General features: G+C 60.2%; 2 protein-coding genes across 2 annotated transcripts; one reads left to right on the top strand and one right to left on the bottom strand.

Annotated features, from left to right (window-relative positions):
- The first annotated feature begins 2,567 nt into the window (after positions 1-2,567).
- Positions 2,568-8,113, top strand: Nrtn (neurturin). The gene is made up of 3 exons (XM_076558820.1): positions 2,568-2,700; positions 7,011-7,192; positions 7,599-8,113. Exons 2-3 carry the CDS (start codon positions 7,024-7,026, stop codon positions 8,021-8,023), a joined length of 594 nt encoding a protein of 197 aa, XP_076414935.1. The 5' UTR covers positions 2,568-2,700; positions 7,011-7,023; the 3' UTR covers positions 8,024-8,113.
- Positions 8,114-15,002: 6,889 nt separating this feature from the next.
- On the bottom strand, positions 15,003-16,509 carry LOC143270110 (3-galactosyl-N-acetylglucosaminide 4-alpha-L-fucosyltransferase FUT3-like). Its single transcript, XM_076558893.1, has one exon. It carries the CDS (start codon positions 16,497-16,499, stop codon positions 15,411-15,413), a length of 1,089 nt encoding a protein of 362 aa, XP_076415008.1. The 5' UTR covers positions 16,500-16,509; the 3' UTR covers positions 15,003-15,410.
- Positions 16,510-22,051: the final 5,542 nt, after the last annotated feature.

Genomic DNA, 22,051 nt, shown 5'->3' with positions numbered 1-22,051 from the left:
GTGTGACAGTATGACAGGGCGTCTGTTTGTTGCCCCGTCTGGGGGGTGACAGCGTGTGGGTGACCTTGGAGGCTGTCGGGATAGATGGCACCTGTGTTTCTGGTGTGACCACGTCCAGCCCTGAGTGAGGCAGCCACTTTGTGTCTCTGAGGCTGATGAGATCCCCGTGGGTGTGTTTGCAACAAACCACGTGTCCCAGAAATGGGGTCATAGGTGGGTGCAGGTCCTGTGTCCCCACCTTCTGCTCTAGTCCCGCCCGCTGGTGTCAGCTCCACGCCTGCACCCCTACCCCAGAGGGGAAGCCGGGTCTTTCAAGTTGCTGTTGCCAGGGCAACCACTTTATGAGCGTCCACATGGTGGGCACATGTGTGTGTCCTGTTCCCCATGTGTCTGCCTGCCCCACCCCCAGTCACGGCTGGGCCGGGTGAGCAGAGGTGGCCACAGGGTGGCTGGTGACAGCTTCATGGCTGGCCCAGTAGGGGTGAGCTCTGGACAGCTGTGTGCGCAAGGGCCCCCCCCACGTGTGCGGTGTGTGTACCTGCAGGAGCTGTGGGTTTTTCTTGCACATGTTGCATGTTGTGTTAGTGTGTCAGCGTGGGCCTTTGCACCAGTGATGGATGTGACAGAAGACACGGACAGGGAGCAGCTGCATTGTTTGTGTGGACTGGCCGGTGTGAGTCTGTGTGTGTCAGCCAGCGGCGGGCTGTAGTGGAACTGAGTGTGTGTGGACGAGCCTCAGGGGAGATCCTCTGTGTGTGGGCCGAGAAGAGCCGTGCGCGTGCGTGTGTGTGTGTGTGTGTGTGTGTGTGCGCGCACACTCGTGCTCATGTAAAGTCAGTGTGCCTCTGGTGTGTACAGGACCTACAGCTGAGTGTGCTGCTGCCAAAGAGGTGCGCGTGCAGCCAGCATGCTGCTCACCAGGTGCCCCTCTGAGTGACGGTGGGGATGGGGAGATGCACAGGTTGTTAGGACCTCAGCCTGAATGTCCCATATCCCTCTCCCCCACGGCACGCCCTCGCCCCATCTCCCCCATCTTCCCCCACGGCACGCCCTCGCCCCATCTCCCCCACGGCACGCCCTCGCCCCATCTCCCCCATCTTCCCCCACGGCACGCCCTCGCCCCATCTCCCCCACAGCACGCCCTCGCCCCATCTCCCCCACGGCACGCCCTCGCCCCATCTCCCCCGTCCTGTGCCATGCCCTCACCCCTGGGCGAATCACTTGGAAGCCGCAGGGACAGGGAGGAGTCGCTGCCTCAGGTCTCAGAGCGCACAGGGCACAGGTGACTTTCGGAAGTCTGCTGCGCTGACCCACGGAGCCAAACAAACCCACACTACCACATGCACCCAACATGCACATCAGCACACACTGCACCCGCGTGGGGGGTCCCCAGCGCAGGCCCTTGGGAAGGGGTGGGACTGGTTTGGAGGTTGGTCCTGAAAAGGCTTCTGGGATGAGTGGACGTTAAGTCAGCCCCCGCCCCAACCAGAAAGCAGTGGCAGCCAAGGGTGCTGGGGTGGAGTGGGCACTGGATGTCGAGGGCGGGGCCTCGGGGCGGTGGTTTCTCAGCAACTGGGTGTGGAGGGGGCGTGGTCACAGCCCCGCCCGCCCCGCCCCTGAGTGATGGGTTTCCGCTAGGGGGCGCTTGCGAGTTGCAGGCGGTGGAGGAGTAGGGTGTGGTGGGTTTCAGTGATGGAGTCCCGGATGGGGTGCTTTGGGGGAAGCCGTCAGTGGGTCAGGGTCCCCCACGGGGCTCTGAGGATCAGGGTGACGGGAAGCGACGATGGGTGTGGTTTACTGAAGACCACGGGATCTCCTGCAGCCCTACATAATCCAGGGTGTCTGAGCAGAGACCTTGAACTCAGGATCCCTGGGAAGGCTTCTTGGGGCGGAGAGAGGGGTGGGGAGGACTTGTGGGGGGTCGTGGGTGGGTGCAGTGGACTTTGGCTGGCCAGGAGGGTCACGGGGCATCTTGGGACTCGAGGTTTCAACTTCGATGGCCACAGAGCACTGGAGAGAGCAATTTGGGGGGATCCGATGCTCGAGGGTTTCCTCCTCGTGGATAGTCTTAGGGGTCTAGGTGGAGAGTTGGGGACTTCGGGAAGGGGTGCGCAAAGTTAGTGTGGACTCGATTCGGGGCGCAAAGTCTCGGATGAAGGAGAGTCCCGGGAGAGTCGATCGATCGATCCCGGCGGCCGTCCAGGGCCTCCCGCGTTCCTGCCACCTGCTTCTCCCGGCGCGCCCCTCCGGCTGTGGGCGGGATGAGGGCGGCTCCCGAGCCCGGGAAACCCTACGCCACGCCCACGTCCACGCCTCCGGGAAGGCCACGCCCCCTCCAACCCTGCCGGCCTGAGCGGTGCGCGGCGGGAGCGGAGGGAGAGCGCGCGGTGGCTCCGTCCGTGCGCCCCACGCTCCCCGCGTGGCCCCGCGTCCCGAGCGTGCTCCAGCCTCCCACGCGCGCCGTCCCGGGGTGTACCGAGCCCGGCGAGCCCCGGGAAGCCAGAAAGAGAGAGGACAGGGGGGGAAACCCCATGGCCCGGCCCGCGTCCCGCACTCTGCGCGGTGGCCTCCTCCGGCACGGGGTCCCTGGGTCGCCTCGGGTCCCCGCGATCCGGATGGCGCACGCGGTGGCTGGGGCCGGGCCGGGCTCGGGTGGCCAGAGGAGTCACCACTGACCGGGTCATCTGGAGCTCCCGGCAGGTAAGCTGAGTCCCGGGGTGCAGTGCGGGGGGGCGGGGAGTCCCCAAGGACCCCCTCCCGGGTCACCGCGGGGTACCCGACGGGGCGCGCTCCCGGCTCCTGCGCCCCCAGCTCCCGTGCTAAGCTGCTGGACCCCCGGACCCCTGTGAGCGCTCCGTCAGGCAGGGAGGATGGAGGGGGGACATCGAGGTCTCAGTGAACCCCAGGAGGGGACCTGGCCGCGCACAGCCCCGCGGCGCACAGAAGTAAACACGTCAGGGGCGCGTTCTCTGCTCGCCCGGGGACACCGTGTCCTCCCCGGTAAGGGCCGGGCCGCTGGGCTCCTGAGTCGCTGTTCAGCCACAAGAGGGCGTGGGGCTCTTTGGAGGAGGGGGGTCCCTTAAGGGCAAAGCTCAGATTGGAAACGGGGTGTGTGTTCCCCACTTTCCGAGTTCTTGCTCCAGATTATCCCCAGATAATTCGTTCATGGGTGAGAAGTCACCAGGCCCAGGGGTGCCGCAGAGTGGGCAGACTTCAGGTGGGACTGGAGGCAGAAATCGTGAAGCCCGGGCTGGATGCTGAGATGCGGATTTGGGGGCCGTAGGGGGGTTGCCATCTGCCTGGCCCACTGGGTATGCGGGGGGGGGGGCTGTGCTGGGCACTGGACCCCTGGGTTTCCGTCCCGCCGCCTTCGCCAGGCCTCACATCCCTGATGTTGTGGGACACCCTTTGTGTGTCAGCGCCCCGGGCTGAGGAAGCCCCATGGGGCGTGACGGGCAGGATGTCAGTGGCGGGCGGATTCCAGCCTGACCAGCTCGTCTCACCCCAGCCCCTCGCCCCGGGCCGGACAACCCCTCCCGCGCTTTCATCCGGGGACTTCTGAGGGTCCTGGATCCCCAGCCGGCTCCAAACACCTAGGCAACCACAAAGGGCTGGCCGTGGAGGGAAAACAAACGTCCCCCTCAAGCCGGGCACCCCCCCTTGGCAGGGCACCCCCCTCTGCAGGGCATCCCTCCCCAGCTGGGTACCCCCACTCAGCTAGGCACCCCCTCAACTGAGCACCCCGTCAGCAGGACAAACCCCAGCCGGGCACCCCCCCTCAATCGGACACCCCCGTCAGCAGGGCATCCCTCAAAGCAGGCACCCCCCCAGCCATTCAGTCCCTCAGCCAGGCACCCCACCCCTCAGCAGGGCATTCCCCAGCCGGATACCCCGACTCAGCTAGGCACCTCCCTCAATCGGGCACCCCCCTCAGCAGGGCATCCCTTCCCAGCTGGGTACCCCCACTCAGCTAGGCACACCCCTCAATCGGGCATCCCCCTCAGCAGGGCATCCCTTCCCGGCCTGGTATCCCCTCAGCCGGGCACCCCCTCCTCAGCAGGACACCCCCCAGCCGGGCATCCTGTCCCGAAATACCACCATCCTGTTCTCAGAACAAAATAACAAACAAACAAACTGAGCCAGGCACCAAAGCACAGAAGCCAGGGATGCTCCGACAAATGTGTGCCCATGGGCACTGTCCTTGGACGCGGCCACACTGGCCTCCCCCGACACGGGGGACCTGTGACGGGGACTCTGGCGAGGTGGGAGGCTCCGGGAAGACTTCCTGGAGGAGGGGCGCTACAGCTGGGGCTGGGCGGGATGGGCACAAGTTCTCCAAGTGGGGAAACCTTGGCTTGTGTGGGGACAGTCGGGGTGACCCGGTGACGGCTGGGGAGAGAATGTTCCGGAAGGCTGGCAGGGAAGGAAGCATGGGGAGCAGGTGTGGTGCCATGGGCCTGTCATCACAGCTACTCAGGAGCTGGAGGCTCAGGGCCAGCCTCGGCTACACAGGGTCCAGCCTGGGCTACACCGACTCAACCGAGAAGAGGCGCAGGAAAATGTTAGCAACAGGCCAAGGAGGGCAAGGCAGAGCTCTCCCTGGGGCCCCTGCTGCCCGTGACCCCCGCGACAGGGGTCAACGCCCCTGCGCCCGGCCCGCCTCGCGCAAACACGCATATTTAAAGTAATGAAGATAATTCAAGAGGAAAAAGCAGCTCCGGGAACGCAGGCTCCCGTCTCCGGTCTGGGGAAACTGAGGCTCGGAGAACCGACACCCTCATCTAGGACCTGAGACCAAACTTTGGATTTGGGAAGGAGGGGTTGCCTGCCTCAGTTTCCCTTCCAAGCCAGATGGTCAGGACTCGGGGGTGGGGGCTCCCAGCCGCCCTTGCGCCCCGCGCCAGCGGCTCAGCCCGCATTAGCCTGATCCGGTTATCCGCGGGGCATGCGCACCGCCGGCCCCGGGGCCGCGCGCGGTGCTGTGTGTCCTGCGGGGACAGGCCCCCTCTCTGGTCCTGCGTGCGCCGGGTGCGCGTGGGGGCTCCCCGCGGAGGTCGCCGAGTCGCCCAGCCCCCCCTCCCCGTTTACACCCCTCTGCTGAGCGGTCGGCCGCCTCGGTTTCAGAACGCGGAGGGGGACCGGGTGGCTAAGCTGACATCCGCCACCTGAACCCACAGAACTGACTCCAGGGTTGCCCTCTGACCTGCGCGCGCACGCACGCTGCGGCGTGTGCTCCCACAGACCACACACAATGAGATGAACTCTCTGGAAAAGTGGGGCGCGGGGACACATTGGAATCGGGGCTTTGAGGTCCGAGCAGGAGTCTGAACAAATCAGGCCTCGCTCAGGGGCGCAGCGGCCCTGGAGTCCTCGCCCATCCCCCGCGCCGGGGACGGGGGGACGGCTGGGAGGGAGCGGCTGTGCCCCCCAGCCCACCGAGCCCCAAAGGCCACCCTGGGCCGGGGCCCCCACGGCTCATCGGAACCAGCTGTGCTCCGCACATGTTGTTGCTTTGCCCCCAGATGTGCGTCCCGCCGGCGGGTGGGGCCTTCGGAGGGAGGTGAGGACCCGAGCTCCAGGAGGCCTCAGTTTCCCCCACAGCCTGGGGAAAAAACTGCCAGTGCTGATGGGGAAACTGAGGCACGGACTCTGCCTAAAGCAGTACTGAAGACACCACCCCCCCAACCGGAAGCGGTGGCACGTCACCGTCACCCCAGCACTCAGGAGGAGCAGGAGGGTCAGGAGTGCAGGGTCATCCTCAGCTACATAGTTGAAGGCCAGCCTGGGCTACGCGAGAGCCTATGGGTCATGGAGGCGCGAGGAGGCTGAGCGCCATGGTGCCCCGGGTCATGCGCACCCCCGCGTACACGAGTGGGTCTGCTGGACACCACTGCAGATGGGGAAACTGAGGCCCGGGGGAGGGCAGGAGGATGCGGTGACCGCTGGGCCCCATCCAGGAGCCTCTGCGCACCGACGTCACCCCCAGCACCCCCCTTGCGTGCCCGACAAACCAGTCGGGTGACCCCAGACAGAGGGGCCATTGTTCGCGGGTTCGGAGCTCGGCTGGGGGTCCGCGGTCATCCCTGCCATCACGCTTCCTCATAGTTCAGAGAGGAAAAGGGGGGCACGGCCGTGGGGAGGAGAGGATGGAGGGGTGGGAGGGGGGCGGGGGAGGAACCGAGGCCCGGGCCCGGGGCGGGAGGCGGGCATGCCAGGGCAGAGACTCCACCGCGCACAGCGTGGCCAAGTGGTTAATTCCCGCCGGTGGGCGCGGAGGCCCCGGTTCGGTTCCCATCACCCGCAGGCCGCGCTCGGGCCCTGACACTCGGCCCGGAATACCCCGGGCTAGCCTTGGCTACTGGGCGGCAGCCGGGTCTTCGCCGTCACGTGACCCAGACTTAGCCCCGGCGAATGTCAGATGGGGACAAACGCACGCACGCGTGGTTTCCTGGGAGTATAGAGTATACAGTTGGTGTTCAATAACGGGGGGAGCGGCGGGGTCCAAGAAGGGCAGCAGCAGGGTCAGAGGTCAGGACCAGCAAGCCAACGCCTGTTCTGTGCCTCAGTTTCCCCAGCCTAACACAGGCACAGACGCCTCCTGTGTGCTCAGCGTCGGGCCTGGTGCGCACTTAGGGCTTAAAGAACGCGCGGGGCTGGGGCGGGGCCATGCAAATCGGATGCAAATGACTCCAGGCCTAGCAGGGGCCGCTGGGTAAACGGGGGGGGGAGCCGCAGGGATCCTGGGCCAGTGAGGGGGGCTGCAGAGGTGGAGGGAGGTGCGCTGATTATTAGACACCTACTGTGTGCAATGAGCAGGAGTACGGGTTCCCTGATGGAGGGGGCGTCACCCAGGGGCGGGAATGGGGAGCCTCCCCGGAGGGGGTGTGGCTTGGTAGGGGAAACTGAGGCACGCAGTGGGTCAGACAAGAGGCAGGGTGCCCGCTGTTGCACCCCGAGAGACGGCTGCATGCCCCCCGCCCGCGGGCGCCCACCACCCCGTGTCCCCGCAGGCCGAGGCCCAGGATGAGGCGCTGGAAGGCGGCGGCGCTGGTGTCGCTCGTCTGCAGCTCCCTGCTGTCGGTCTGGATGTGCCAGGAGGGCCTGCTGCTGGGCCACCGCCTGGGACCCGCGCTCGCCCCGCTGCGACGCCCGCCACGCACCCTGGACGCGCGCATCGCCCGCCTGGCGCAGTGTAAGCCCCGCCCCCCGGGGGAGGGGCCGCCCGGGGGCGGGGACCCGGACGGGGCGGGTCACGTGGGCGGGGAGGGTGGTTCCGAGGGGGAAGAACCACGCTGATCATCCACAAGCTTCCTCACACGACGGGGAGGCATGCACGTAGCCTAGGCTGGCCTCGAACTCCCGGAGCGGTCAGGCGGCCCCCGGAGCGGCGCTCCCGCCCCTGCCTCGGGAACGCCCTCCTTCCTGCCCGCCCCGCCACCGCAGACGCAGCGGGGAGCGACGGCGGCCACGGCACGGCGGGGACCAGGCGGTGGGGGGCCGTGGCCACGCCCCTCCACCGGAGCGCGCACGCGCAGGGCGATGCGGGGGCGGGGCCACCCCTCACGGCCCAATCCTCTGTCTCCCTCTTCCCGCCCCAGACCGAGCCCTGCTGCAGGGCGCCCCCGACGCCGTGGAGCTTCGAGAACTTTCCCCCTGGGCCGCGCGCGCCCCGGGCCCGCGCCGCCGGGCGGGCCCCCGACGCCGGCGCGCGCGGGCGCGGTCGGGCGCGCGGCCGTGCGGGCTGCGCGAGCTCGAGGTGCGCGTGAGCGAGCTGGGCCTGGGCTACACGTCGGACGAGACGGTGCTCTTCCGCTACTGCGCAGGCGCCTGCGAGGCGGCCGTGCGCATCTACGACCTGGGCCTGCGGCGCCTGCGCCAGCGGCGGCGCGTGCGCAAGGAGCGGGTGCGCGCGCACCCCTGCTGCCGCCCGACGGCCTACGAGGACGAGGTCTCCTTCCTGGACGTGCACAGCCGCTACCACACGCTGCAGGAGCTGTCGGCGCGGGAGTGCGCGTGCGTGTGACGCTACCTCACGCCCCGACCCTGCGCGCCTGCGCAGCGGCCGCGCCCACGACCCTCGAGGACTGAATTCACATAAAGTGTGGGAACCCTCGTGGTGCCTGTGCGTTCGCTCTGTGGGGTGTCGCGGGGGGGCCAGGCCGTGCTTCCGGGAGGAAGCCTAGTAGTGGGAGGTGGGCCTGCTGGAGGACAGACAGACAGGACAGGCCCAGGGCCGAGTTCGCCGCCACCCAAGCCTTGCTGCACCACGCACGCACATGCACACGCACACACATGCACGCATGCACACACACATATGCATGCGCGCACATGCACGCATGCACACACACATATGCATGCGCGCGCACATGCACACACGCATGCACACACACTGCAGGGGGGGCTGGAGTGCCGCTCAGATGTCAGAGAAGCAGGTTTGACTCCCAGCACCCAGGGGACCAGATGCTCCCCCCCCCCCGTGGGAGCGGCTCGCACGTGGTGCGCAGACACACGGACAGAACACCACACACACAATCAAGAGAGGGAGAGGGTGGTTAGGGAATAAGCAGAGAAGAGCAGAAAGACGTCCCGTGTGGTCAGGCAGGCCTGTTCTGCCCGCCCTGGAGAGGCTGAGGCAGGAGGGTGGCGAGGTGGAGGCCAGCCTGGGTCACGGCGTGCTGGCTCCGTGGGGCCGCTCTCTCGAGTCTAGAGAGAACCAGAGCTTTATCTCCTTCCACTGGCTAAAAATAACTGGCTGCCCACCTCCGGGAGGGGACAGGTCTGGGGCGCGTGCCAGCCCGAGCCGGCGCCTGCCGGGCAAAGCTGGGTCCCCAAGGACCCTTAGGACCTTGGCTGTGCCTGGAGGACAGGGTGGGGGGTACCGTGGGCTAGGGGGGCGGGTGTCTTGGCCTCGGTGTCACCTTGACCCCTGGCAGGGCTGGAGGTGCCGAGCAATTTTGGGTTCCCAGAGATGGGGAGGTGCGACCCACAATGGGGAATAGGGGGGAAGGGTGCTGTGTGACGAGGCTTTTCCTGGGGAGACTCAACATGCAACCCGGGTAGGTACCCCACCAAGGCCTGCTTGGTGAACGTGTTTTCCTGGGGTCACTGACAGGCATACGGGTGAGGGGCGACAGCTGCGTCACCAAGGCCCACCCCAGCGTGGGTGACGGCTCCCAGAGCTGGGAACCTGGAGTGTATCACACAGAATACACTCCGCAGCCACAGGACAGGCTGGAGGACGAGGTGCCTCAGCTGGTCTGAGCCTCTTGCACGCAGCTTGATTTCCTGAGCAGGCCCTCAGCTTGTGTTGTTCACTCGAGCAGTGGAACACACACACACACACACACACACACACACACACACACACACACACACACACACTTGGTTGGTTTCAGGGACTTCCTGAAGCTGTTTTGTTCACCTTCCTATTTAAAGAATCTTTAAGGTTCTTTCACGCAGGGTGAGATGCTTCAATGTTGGAGGGAACAGTTTGCGCCCAAATCTTCTACAGTGGTTCCCTGAGCCATGGAAGGGGTGTGACCATAGATGTCCACCTAGGGCCATGAATCGGACCATGACACAGTAACAGTCCCCTGTTCACTCACCGATGGTGGTGATTTGAGGCTGACAACAATGGTGATCTATGGCCGTGATGTCAAGACCCGCTGTTTCCTCTGGCTGGGAGGGGCCTAGTGAGTCTGGTGCGTTTCAGGGACTTCCTGAAGTTGTTTTGTTTACCTTCCTGCTTAAGGAGCTTCCTGCAGGATGCAAAGTTTCAGTAGAGGAAACTGATACTGAGGGCATTTTGACAGGCACATCACATCTACGTAGAAAAACCATGGATTTTGCTTTGCTGTTGGGGCCTAGGACCTCCCCAGCCGCGGGTGTTGTCCTGGTGCACAGTACCAGGCGTGAACTCGCGCTGTGGAGTGGCCCTTAAACCCAGTCGGAAGGCTGTTGGTCTCGCCCAGGACACCTGCCTGGCGTGTGGTGTCTCAGCACGCGTGGTCCATAGCTGAGCAGCAATGTTGGTGACAGTTCTCCACCAGGAGCGCCTCCTGCTGTGAAAGCCAGCTGCCAGGGTGGGGACTTCCTGGGCGGTCCCAGGGAAATGTCTCCATGCCCTGCAGTCACAGTGTGTGCGTGCGTATGGTGTCCTCAGCAGCAGGGTCTCACCGTCCAGTCCTGGCACAGAAGCAACAGCCACATCCTTTAAGTTTATGGGACCTCGGGGCCTTCCCGGGCCGACAGCTCACAGGGAAGGAGCCCTTGGCACTGGGGTCTGTAGGTGGATTCTTTTGTCTGTCCTCTCAGCTCCCAAATAACCACATGGAAGCTTCTTTTTAATTATAAACTCTCAGCTAAGAGATTAGGCTTGTTATTAATTTAACACACACACACACACACACACCATTATTATTATTTTTTTTTTTTTTGGTTTTTCGAGACAGGGTTTCTCTGTGTTGTTTTGGTGCCTGTCCTGGATCTCACTCTGTAAACCAGGCTGGCCTCGAACTCACAGAGATCCGCCTGCCTCTGCCTCCCGAGCACTGGGATTAAAGGCGTGCGCCACCACCACCCAGGTTACTTTTTTTTTTAATCACTCTACTTTTTGTCTCATGGCTTTCTTACCTTTACTCTGTACTGCCCATGCTGCCTCCTCTCCATCTGGCTGGTGACTCCCCACATCTCTGCCCTCCTTTCCAGCATCCTCTCTGCCCCGAAAATCCTGCCTAGCTATTGGCCATTCAGCTTTTTATTAAACCAATACAAGTGACAGATCTTCACAGTGTACAAAAGGATTATTCCACACCAGGGGTCTCCATTCAGTAACTTTCTGGCTTCGGGGAGTGTCCCATTCCACCCACCTAGGGTGCCATCTGGATTTAAATTCTTGGCTCTTCTCTTTAAGACCATTTTTCCTCCCAGTTAACTAAGCCTCAGCAGGGCTGTGAGGCAGGCACAGACGCCATTGCACCTGGGGTCTCTCCAATGGTTTTCCAAATCCGCAAGACACTCAGGCTGCCATTACATCATCTGTATAATGACTGTGTCCTGAAGATGGGCAGGACACCACAGCATCCCATAGTAAACAGTCTCAGTGAGATGCCATCAAAGTCCCTGTCATCTGTTCTCAGCAGTGTCGGGTGGCCCCAGAAGCTCACGGACCTCGCCGTTCTCTGAGCCGTTCTGTGTCCTGGAGCCTCCCTACATTTCTCCATGTCTGGTGAACTCGGAGCCTGACTGAGTCCACTCAGACCTATGCAGGGCCAAGGGGACCGAGGCTCTGCTGTCTCCCCGGGTCACACTGGCTCCAGGTTGGCGCGGTGGATGTAGCTTAATCGTCTTCGCCCGTGATGTTCTGTCTGTGAGCCTCCTGGAGACTCCTCAGCACACAGCGTGGTTTGCCTGTCAGCTCTTCCTTAGGAACTCCAGTGGACACAGGACAGACCCCTTCCTCGGCTTGGCCATTTTCACATCTCTAGGTTGCTCTCTCAATACACGGATGCTCTTTACATGCTAGTCTGAGTCGCTGAGAACTGTCAAAGCCTTTCCTTCTTTATAACGATCTTGTCCCCGCGCCAACTGGCTGAGCAAAGTCACTGAAGCTGCAAACGAGCCCTGAGCTCCCCAAGAGATCAACCTTTTCTTTAACTCCGCTGTGAACACAGTTCAAACACAGCTCCTCTTATCCCGAGTTCCCTCAGTAGGGTCCGCCCCTCCTGTGTGGTCCACCTGGTATTTGTGGGGACTCCAGCCAGAGATAACCAAGTGTTCCTAATGGCTCTGAAAAGCCAGTCCACCAGGGACTGATTCCCTCACACTGTCTCAAGTTATGCAGCCTTTGCCTTGAGGAGAGAGGGGAAGTCACGTGACCGAGTTTCCCTGTCTCCACGGCAGTCAGAGTGGTCCATCTGCTCCGTGACCCGCGGCCAGACTGCCACCGGCTCTTTCATTGCTTGTTTAAAAGTCTCTCCTAGTTCCAGCAGCACAGATAACAACGTTCCCTGGTCACCATAGCTTCTGGACCGTGGTTAATGCCCCATCTGCACGCTGGGTCACATGCTTCCCTTATTTTGGATTAAAGGTCGGACCTGCAGGTTGTCTTCTGTTGCTGTGTTCTCCTCCTCACTCTGCATCTCCCCACAGGTCCCAAGGTCTTGGGTCCCAGGAAAGGCTTTGGAGCACAGGTCTAACTTGTGATCTTTCCCTTCTGGCTGCCGAGCCTTAAGAAGCCTCCATCTCGTCCACCAGTTTATCTAATTCACTCGCCAGAGCCAAGACTAACACAGAGGATGCTGCCCTGTCTCCCTTTCTTGTTGCAATTGCTCTTTTACACAAACAACTTCCTGCTTGGCGCCATCCCCGCCCCAGGTGCATTTCTGAGTACTCACGATGGCAGCCTGACATCCTCTGCTGCCGCTGCCAAGCATGACCATTGTGTGCTAATCTTAAAGACTACAAAATGGTCTCTGAAGCTGTCAGTGTCTTCAGGGCATCTCTGTATTCCTGTGGAGGACCCCACTCATCAGGCAGGTCACCCCCACATACCACACAGAGGGAGATGCCCTGCTGGGATTCCTCCCGAGGACACTCCTGATCCTGGCGGCTCAGCCTCAGTTCCACCGCTCACTACCTACGTAGTCACCCCCCAGCACTCAGGGAAGGACGGCCCTACTGGAGTCTCCTCTGCGGTGTCTGCCACTCAGGCTGATGGCCTCAGGAGCATGCCTTGTCACCCACAGCCTGGACCATGCACTCCCCGACTCGTCCTTGGTTCTGCGGTGGCCCTCTTCAGGTGCCAATGTTGTGTGAAAGGAAGACTTTCCCTGGGGACACACAACACACACGTCCACTCACCTTAGTAGGCAATCCACAGCAGACCAAAGTACAGACGCCACCCAAGTCCCACTTGGTGAACATGAGTTTTCCTGTGGTCACTGGGTGAGGGGAGACAGCTGCGTCACCAAGGCCCACCCCAGATTGGGTGACAGCTCACAGAGCTGGGAACCTGGAGTGTATCACACAGCCCACAGGCCACAGGACAGGCTGGACAGTGTCCTTCCAGGTGCCTCAGCTGGTCAGAGCCTCTTCCAAGCAGCTGGGCTTCCTGAGGGGACCCTCCAGTTTTATTGCTCACTCTGGCAAGAAGGGACCTAGTGAAACTGGTTGGTTTCAGGGACTTCCTGAAGCTGTTTTGTTTACCTTCCAGCTTAAGGAGCCTCTCTGTAGGATGGGACGTTTCATCTGGGAGGAAGTAGCTGCCCAGAAAAGGGCAAGGTCACTTTAATCACAACTTGCTATGACCCTGGCATCTCCAGACACTTGGGTTGGGGGTTAGGGGGTGTCTGTCCCTGCCCAGCTTTCCCAATGGTCAGTGGACTGAAGACAGATGCACCACTGCCCCAGTGACCCAGAGTGGGGGCTCCCAAGGGCACCCTCTTCACCCAGATCAGCTCAGCGAGACCTCCGGGTGCCCTGCCGGATGCGGTACTGCCCCAGCCTGTGGTGTTCTCTGTGGGAGAGGGGTCGGGGCCAGGCCCCTGCCCCGGAGCCCTGTTCAGCCTCTCAGCTTCTTGAGACACGAGGAGTGAGGAGATGGATTTCCCGCTCTATTCCATCTGAATCAGCCAAAGGTGGCCAAAAGGCTGGAACCCCCCCACGCTGTGGAACCCAGTAACTGTTAGTGATTGTCCCTGGCCTCGGTCTCCCCAGTGTGGTCAGACCACGGAGCCTCAGAGCTGGTCTGGGAGTCCAAAGCTGTGCTCCCAGGCTCCCTTCCCAGGTGGGTGTGTGTCCCCATGCTCGGGAACGCAGCCTCCCACCCAGGCCTGCAGGGACCTTGGCCTCCTGTCTCCCACCCACTTCCAATGTGGAGCCGCAGAGCCGGGTGGAACCTACCAGGAGATGGAAACGTAAACAGAGTGTCTCCCACAGCCTCAGCTCTGCACCCGGGCTCTGGAGCCACACAGGGCCACCCAGGAGGCCGAGGCTTCCGATCACACCCACTCCCACTCTGTGTTGTTATTGCCGATGGTCTCCAGAAACCCGGGATGGCCTCCAACTCTCTATGTAGAGGAGGGAGGCCTTGAAGTCCCCATGTCCTGCCTCGACCTCCCAGGTGCTGACAGCAGGCATTGCACCTCCACTCCCAGTTGGGCACCCAGTTCTCCACAGTCCTGTGACTTCCTCCCCGAGGTGGACATCGGCCCGGCCTTCAGCACTCACCTGCTTCCCTGCCCAAACACCTTGGCCAAGTCGCCCACCTAGTGTGCCAGGCGCCTTTCCCTCACCCATGCCATCTCAGCCTGACCTACTCGTCTTCCTGGAATTCACGCCAGGGGACATCAGCTCTGAGAGGTGGCAGAGCTGGCAGCTGGCTGACCGGTCCTATGCATGTACATAGACATGGGGAGCACCGGCAGAGGCTGGCGGCTGGCGGTCCTCTGAGGTCGCTCTCCACCATGTGTTTTGAAGCAGGGTCGCCCCTCACTGACCATCAGCTGCCTACGCAGCAGCAAGACTGGCTACACAGCAGGCCCTGGGGCCCCCCTTGTCTCCAGCTGCCGGCAGAGGGGTTTCAGTCATACACTGCCATGCATGACATTTTACGCAGGTGTAATAGTGTTGACAGTGTCCTGGGATGGTCCTCAGTCCCCTTTCCTCCAGAGTGACAACCACAGGTGTCGCCAGACATTGTCTGAGCATCCCCAGGGGAAGGACACAGTCACCCTGCATGAGATTCATAGAATGAAGTCTCACGTCAGTTATTCCAATGCTCCCATCTGGACATTGGTGAGAGTATCACACTCCCACATCCGCAGGGATAGTTGTGTGATAAGGACCAAAAGCAACTGAGGCAGACCAGCCGGCCACCAGTGGGCGTGGGGGTGGGGGGGACCCTGGGGAGTCAGTGGCCCAGATCAAAGTTTGCTGGGAGCAGGTAAAGCAGGTATGTCTTAGGGTTTCTATAGCTGTGATAAAATGCCGTGATGAGTAAGTAACTTTGTAGGAATGGTTTTATTTCAGCTTACATGGCTCAGTCCATCATCCAGGGAGTCAGGGCAGGAACCTGGAGGCAGGAACTGATGCAGAGGCCATGGAGGGTGCTGCTTACTGACTTGATCCTCATGGCTTGCTCAGCCTGCTTTCTTATAGAACCCAGGACCAGCAGCCCAGGGATGACACCACCCACACTGGGCTGGGCCTCCCTGTCAATCACTAATTGAGAAAACGCCCCACAGGCCAATCAGATGGGGACATTGTCTCAACTGTAGCTCCATCAACCCAAATGACTCTAGCCTGTATCAAGTTGAAATAAAACTAGCCAACACAAGGTGTCTGTCACTCAGTGGCTACAGATGATGACTTTTGGTAGGACACTGACCGAAGGACCCTGGCCAGCCACCTCACTGGAACCAAGAGGCCACACTGGAGACCGTCTGGTACCTCTGGTCCCACTGCAGCTGCCTGCATGCCTTGCAGAAGGCAAGGGACATGCTCCACAAGCGAGGCCTGAGCGTCTTCCTCCAGCGGAAGTAACGCTGGTAGCTCAGGCTATCCCTGTCTAGCTCCTGCAGGTACTGAGCCAGGTCCTTTGGGCTCTGGAAATCATCCACGTGGATGAAGGCGTCAGGGGGCAGGAAGCGTTCATAGTTCTTCCTGCTGGGCCCCAGGACCACAGGCACAGCCCAGGCTTCCAGAGCATTCCTCCACAGCTTCTCTGTGATGTAGTCTGGATGGAGGGAGTTTTCGAATGCCAGGTAAAACTTGTACCTGGCCAGTGTCTGCATCATGTCCCGTTGGGGAAGCGGCATGTGACCTCGGCCATACACGTCCACATGGAGGTGACTCTGAAGGCTCAGGTAGTACAGCACCCGAGCCGACTTGGACTTCCAGTTGGACACAGCCCAGGCCACCAGGTCAGTCTTGGCAGACAGGTTGACCTGGGTCTGGACCGGAGGGTCTGTCCACGGCTCCAGCCAGCCATAGGGCGTGAAGATGTCAGAGTCAGCGCGATAGGACATGGTGAGGTTGAAGTGACCATCCAGCTCTGACAGCCGGCTACAGTGGCTGGGCGACTCCATGCTGAACCACACCCAGCGCTGGCCTGGGGGCCTCGGCTGAGGTGGCAGCAGTGACCTGGGATTGGCGCTGACTTCGCGGTGGTGGATGATGACGGCATCTGCCTGGGGGTACAGGCTCCGGTTGGTGGTCAGCCGGCAGTCGGCCGTGCCTGGGAGCATCTTGGAGCAGGGGGACAGAGCCACCGGCTCGTGGAAGGGCCATGTCCACAGTAAGATGAGGAGGGGCCTGGGGACAGGGGTAGCTGGGGTGGAGGCTGGTTCTGGGGAGCTACCAGGAGCTGGGGGGCTGGGTTGGTCGTAGGACACTCGGATGTAGGAGAAGAAGCAGAGAGCCAACAGCAGCTGCAGCAGCAGGCCGGTGAGGCATGGACGCCAGGGCCACTGTGCCTTGGCTGCTCGGGGCACATTCATGGCCTGGGGGACCTGGGAAGAGAGGGAAAGGCAGAGCAGGCCACTGGTCATCTCTGGAAAATGGCCAAATAAACACTTCACTTTTTTTTTTTTTTTTTTTAGACAGGGTTTCTCTGTGTAGTTCTGGCTATCCTGGAACTCGCTCTGTGAAACAGGATGGCCTTGAACTCACAGAGATCCACCTGCCTCTGCCTCCCGAGTGTTGAGATTAAAGGCATGTGCCACCATGCCCAGCACTCCACATTTTTAAAAATGTTTCAGTACAGGTCTCTTGTAGCCCAGGCTAGCCTCCATATCTGTATATAGCCTAGGATGAACTTTGCTTCTGTTTTGCCTCCCTCAGCCTGGCACTTGGATGTGGTGGACACATTGTGTATTGCCAACACACATCTGTATTGCCAGCACCTGAGAGGCATAGGCAGGTCGAGCTCTATGAGTTCCAGGCTAGCCTGGGCTATGGAATAATACCCTGCCTCTAAAAAAAAAAAAATCAAGAAATTCTGATGCTTTCATTGAAACACATTTAGAAATAAATGTGAAAACATAATATGATTTTTTTCCCCTTGTGCAATAGAGGTTTAAGAACCCTGGGTGCTTTGAAAATGCCACTGGCTCATCTTGGCCCCGAGGGCTGGTCACACATTGCCCATGCAGGTCACTAACGCTGCAAGTGTGAACTCGCCGATGGCCAGGGACGGACTCCAAGTGTCACATCTTGGGCTGAGCCTGGTGCCAGGGCTCAGTGAGCAGAGCGCTCCACAGCATTCCCAGAGCCACGGACGGCAGCAGATGTGCGCATGCCTTTCATCCAGCATTCCAGGGAACGAAGCATCTCCTACCCCGGGCATTGCCCACCTCTCCAGGGAATGAAACCAAAGCCCAGTGACCCGAGGCTCCCTGAGTGCAGATGCCTGCCAGCAGGGACAGCTTCCACAGAGACCAGGCTGCCAGCACAGCCCCTGCATTCCCCTGGGACTGACCCTTCTTCCTGTATAAAAAGAATCAGCCTGTATCACTAACTCTCAGCCATTAAAAACATTATGTGTACACACACACACACACACACACACACACTCAGAGAGAGACAGAGACAGAGACAGAGACAGAGACAGAGAGAATTGCCGGGGGCTGGAGATGTGGCTCAGTGGTTAAGAGTACTGGATGCTCTTCCAAAAGACTTGCATCTAATTCCCACAATCCACACGGTGGCTCACAACTTTTTCCAAGTCCAGCTCCAGAGGATCCAACACAGACATACATGCAGACAAAACACCAATGCATGTAAAACAAATAAATCTTTTAAAAGAAGGAGGAGGAGGAGGAGGAGGAGGCGGCCAGGTGGTGGTGGCCCACATTTTTAAAACTAGCAGAATTTGGGTGGCAGAGGCAGGTGGATCTCAGTGAGATTGAGGCCAGCCTGGTCTACAAAGAGAGTTCCAGGACAGCCAAGGTGTTCAAAGGAAAACCTTGTCTCAAAAAACAAAAAGAGCTGGGTAGTGGTGGGGCACCCCTTTAATCCCAGCACTTGGGATGCAGAGCCAGGCAGATCTTTGTGAGTTCAAGGCCAGCCTGGTCTACAGAGTGAGTTCCAGGACGGGTGCAAAGCTACACAGAGAAAACCTGTCTCCAAAAACCAAAAAAAAAAAAAAAGGAAGAGGGGGAGGAGATGATGGAGAAGATGGAGAAGGAGGAAGGAGGGAGGAGGAGAAGGAGGAGGGGGAGATGGAGATGGAGGAGGAGGAGAAGAAGGAAGAGGAAGAGATGGAGGAGGAGAAGATGGATGAGGAGATGGAGGAGATGGAGAAGGAGGAGGAGATGGAGATTCAGGAGATAGAGGAGGAGATAGAGATTCAGGAGATGAAGGGGAAGAGATGGAGAAGAAGGAGGAGGAGAATAAAGAGGAGGAGGAGATGGAGGAGAAGGAGGAGGAGATGGAGGAAGAGGAGAAGGAGGAGATGGAGGAGGAAATGGGGGAGATGGAGGAGATGGAGGAGGAGGAGATGGAGGAGGAGGAGAAGAAGGAAGAGGAGATGAAGAAGAAGGAGGAGGAGATGAAGATTCAGGAGATGGAGGAGGAGATGGAGGAGGAGATGAGAAGGAGGAGGAGGAGATGGAGAAGGAGGAGGAGGAGGAGATGGAGGAGGAGATGGAGGAGGAGATGAGAAGGAGGAGGAGGAGATGGAGGAGGAGGAAGAGGAGGAGATGGAGGAGGAGGAGAAGAAGGAAGAGGAGATGGAGGAGGAGATGGAGGAGGAGGAGATGGAGGTGGAGGAGGAGATGGAGGAGGAGGAGATGGAGAAGGAGGAGGAGGAGATGGAGAAGGAGGAGGAGGAGGAGGAGATGGAGGAGGAGGAGGAGATGGAGAAGGAGATGGAGGAGGAGGAGAAGCAGAAGAACAATTGCCAAATCCCAAATCCATTTGCCACTGGGGATTTGTGGAGTAGTGTCAGCAAGTAAGGGGGTTGGGTCCTGCCTCCAGCCCCTCACTGGGGATTCTGGGCGGGGCTCCACCCTGACCACGCCTCCAGCCCCTCACTGGGGATTCTGGGCGGGGCTCCACCCTGACCACGCCTCCAGCCCCTCCCTGGGGGATTCTAGGCGGGGCTCCACCCTGACCACGCCCCCAGACCCACACTTGGGTTCTGTGCTGGAATACTCTAATAAGTTATATACATATTGAATCCTCATAGTTGTGGATATGGATTTTTTTGTCTTTTAAAAATGTCGTGTGCATATGTCTGCATTGGTGTGTGCACGTGATCGTGGGTGCCCACGGATCACAGTGGTGCTGGATCTCTGAAGGTACAGGCAGCTGTAGATGCCGGACCAAACCCGAGTCCTCTGAAAGAGCACTGTGAGTACCTAGCCCCTGACGTGTTAGCTTCATCAGGTTACCTCTGCAGCACAGGCTGACCGTGGGCTCCGGATCCTCCCCAAGTGCTGGGATGGCAGACGTGTGCCACCACATGACACCACCACCACCACACACACACACACACACTCACACGCACCAACACACACACTCACACACACACACACACACGCACACTCACATGCACCAACACACACACACACTCACACGCACCACCACACACACACACACACTCACACACACACACACACCAACACACACACTCACACACACACATTCACACACACACACACACTCACACGCACACACACTCACACGTGTCTTTCTTGCTTGATTTTTTCTGGACATGATGCGGTGGTTTGAGAGAGTGGCACTGTTAGGAAGTGTGGCCTTGCTGAAGGAAGTGGGAAGGGTGTCACGGTGGGGGTGAGCTTCGGGGTCTCCTAGGCTGACCCCCGGGGACACAGTCCGATTCCTGCGGCCTGCAGATCCGATGTCTCCAGCACCATGTCTGCCCGCACACCACATTTCCCACCATCCATGAAGATTACAGACTGAGCCTCTGAACTGTAAGCCAGCCTCAATGAAACTAAAAAACAACTTCATGAGAGTTGCAGTGGTCATGGTTTCTCTCACAGCAACAACACGTGGTATCTGTCAGCAGTCAAGGCCAGTCTTCAACTCATGGCAACTCTCCTGCCTCAGTCTCCCAAGTTTTGGCATGCTGGGCATACTGTTCATGCCTTTACTCCCAGCATTCGGGAGGCAGGTATAGGGGCCAGCCTGGTCTACATAGAGAGTTCCAGGTTAGTCAGGGCCACACAGAGAAACTCTGTCTGGAAAAAATAATCTTAACCTATGTGTGTGGCGGTCAGGGGTCAACTTTGGGAAGTCTTTCTCTGTTCCACCTTCATGTGGGTCCAGAGATCTGACACAGATCGCCAGGCGGTTGCCACGAGTGCCTTTGCCCACTAGACCCCTCGTGGCCACACTTGGTTGCTTTTAAGGATTTTATTTTTATTTTATTTATTTTTATTTTTTATTTATTATTATTATTTTTTTTTTTGAGACAGGGTTTCCCTGTGTAGCCCTGGCTGTCCTGGAACTCAGAGATCCGCCTGGCTCTGCCCCCGAATGCTGGGATTAAAGGAGTGCGCCATCACCGCCCGGCTCTTGTTCCGTTTTTTAAGACAGGGTTTCTCTATTTTTGTAGCTCAATTGACCTGAAACTCGGCATGTAGACCAGGCTGGACTTGAACTCACAGAGTTCCATCTGACTCTGCCCTTTTTGGAGGATCTCACACACACACACACACACACACACACACACACACACACACACACCCCAAAGGGTCACTCCATTCCAAGCTGCCATTGGCAAACCTTCCCCCAATCCTCCTGCCTCAGGTTTTCAAGTGTCAGGGTGAGAGGCACATGCTACTGAGCCCCTTTATTTCTACAAAATAGAAAACGTCTACCCCTCCTACAGCAGGCACCCTAAGGCCCAGAGACTGGGAGCTGGGAGAGAGGGCAGGGGCAACCGCAGCCACACTGGGGTCCAGAGGCAGGGAGGTCGACAACCGGGATGGGAGGGTGAAGAAGAGACTGGGGGCAGGGGTCTAGGCATGGCCCGGAAGGGCGCGTGCGCACTGCAGCAGGGTGGGGGTAGGCTGCCACGTGGGGATCCCTCACCCCGGAATCCTCTATCTCCCTCGCTCCTCCTGCGCAGACCGACGTCTGCCGCAGGCAACAGAGATGCAGCAGATCTTCGAGATCTTCTCCTCGGGCTGGCAGAGTCAGCGCGTACAGCCTGCGCATGTGCAGCCAGCGAATGCACGTGCAGGCCACCAGGGCGGGTTTCCTTCCTGCGCCTGCCAGACAGCGCCACAGCCAGACCCACCTGCGCCTGCGTGCGGACCTCACCCTCGAGCCCCAGCTCTGTGATTGGGGAGTGAACTGGGGCTGAAGTGGGGGGGGGGGTGTCCTAGTGTCCTAGGAGAAAAGGGGAAGCAGATGGGAAGGCCGAAGCCTGGGGGACGGCTCGGGGCGTGCATGCCGCTTTGCAAGCTCGAGGACCTGACTTGGATGTTCCGGGCCCACGTGAATAGCTGTAGGTGGCGACACAGCACAGTGGCCCCAGGGCAGGCGGGCTGGGCGCGCGGGGAGGGCAGGATCCTGGGACTGGGGTGTGGCGGGAGGAGCGGCCCCGGAAAGCCAGGGGTCGCGTGGCCCAGGCCTGTCATCGAGCGTTCCGGAGGCGCAGGGATCAGGGGTTCGGGACCGAGCATGGCGACCTCTCGAATTCCAGGCCCGCCCGAGACTGTCAAACCAAACCCCAAGGAAGAGAACGCGCAGCGGGACAGCTGTGCGCCCCTGCTCGTCCGCGCCACTCGTGACAGACCCAGGCTGGGGCACGCGGGTGGAGGCCGGAACCGCTCGGCTGCTAAGTCTGAGGCCTGAGTGGACCCCGGACCGCCGCACCGAACTGGCTCCCGGTGGCCCTGTCCTGTCCCTTCCGCCACCTAAAAATAACTCACTGCCCACCCCAGGAGGGGACGGGCCTGGGGCGGGTGCACAGCTGGGTCCCCAAGGACCCGGATGCTGTGCCCCTAAAACCTTGGCTGGCTGGGGAAGGACAGGAGGCGCCATGGGCTGGGGTGCCAGTGTCTTTGTCTTGGGG

This window comes from Peromyscus maniculatus, chromosome 22 (assembly GCF_049852395.1).
Source record: "Peromyscus maniculatus bairdii isolate BWxNUB_F1_BW_parent chromosome 22, HU_Pman_BW_mat_3.1, whole genome shotgun sequence".
NCBI lineage: Eukaryota > Metazoa > Chordata > Mammalia > Rodentia > Cricetidae > Peromyscus > Peromyscus maniculatus.
The sequence above is the reverse complement of the archived record's forward strand: the minus strand, read 5'-3'. Positions and strand labels throughout refer to the sequence as shown.

Bases quoted from the DNA above. Each gene is read 5' to 3' on its own strand.
- Nrtn (XM_076558820.1), top strand. From the start codon at position 7,024: ATGAGGCGCTGGAAGGCGGCGGCGCTGGTGTCGCTCGTCTGCAGCTCC. The intron at 7,193-7,598 runs GTAAGCCCCGCC...TTCCCGCCCCAG, and splicing joins CATCGCCCGCCTGGCGCAGT to ACCGAGCCCTGCTGCAGGGC.
- LOC143270110 (XM_076558893.1), bottom strand. From the start codon at position 16,499: ATGAATGTGCCCCGAGCAGCCAAGGCACAGTGGCCCTGGCGTCCATGC.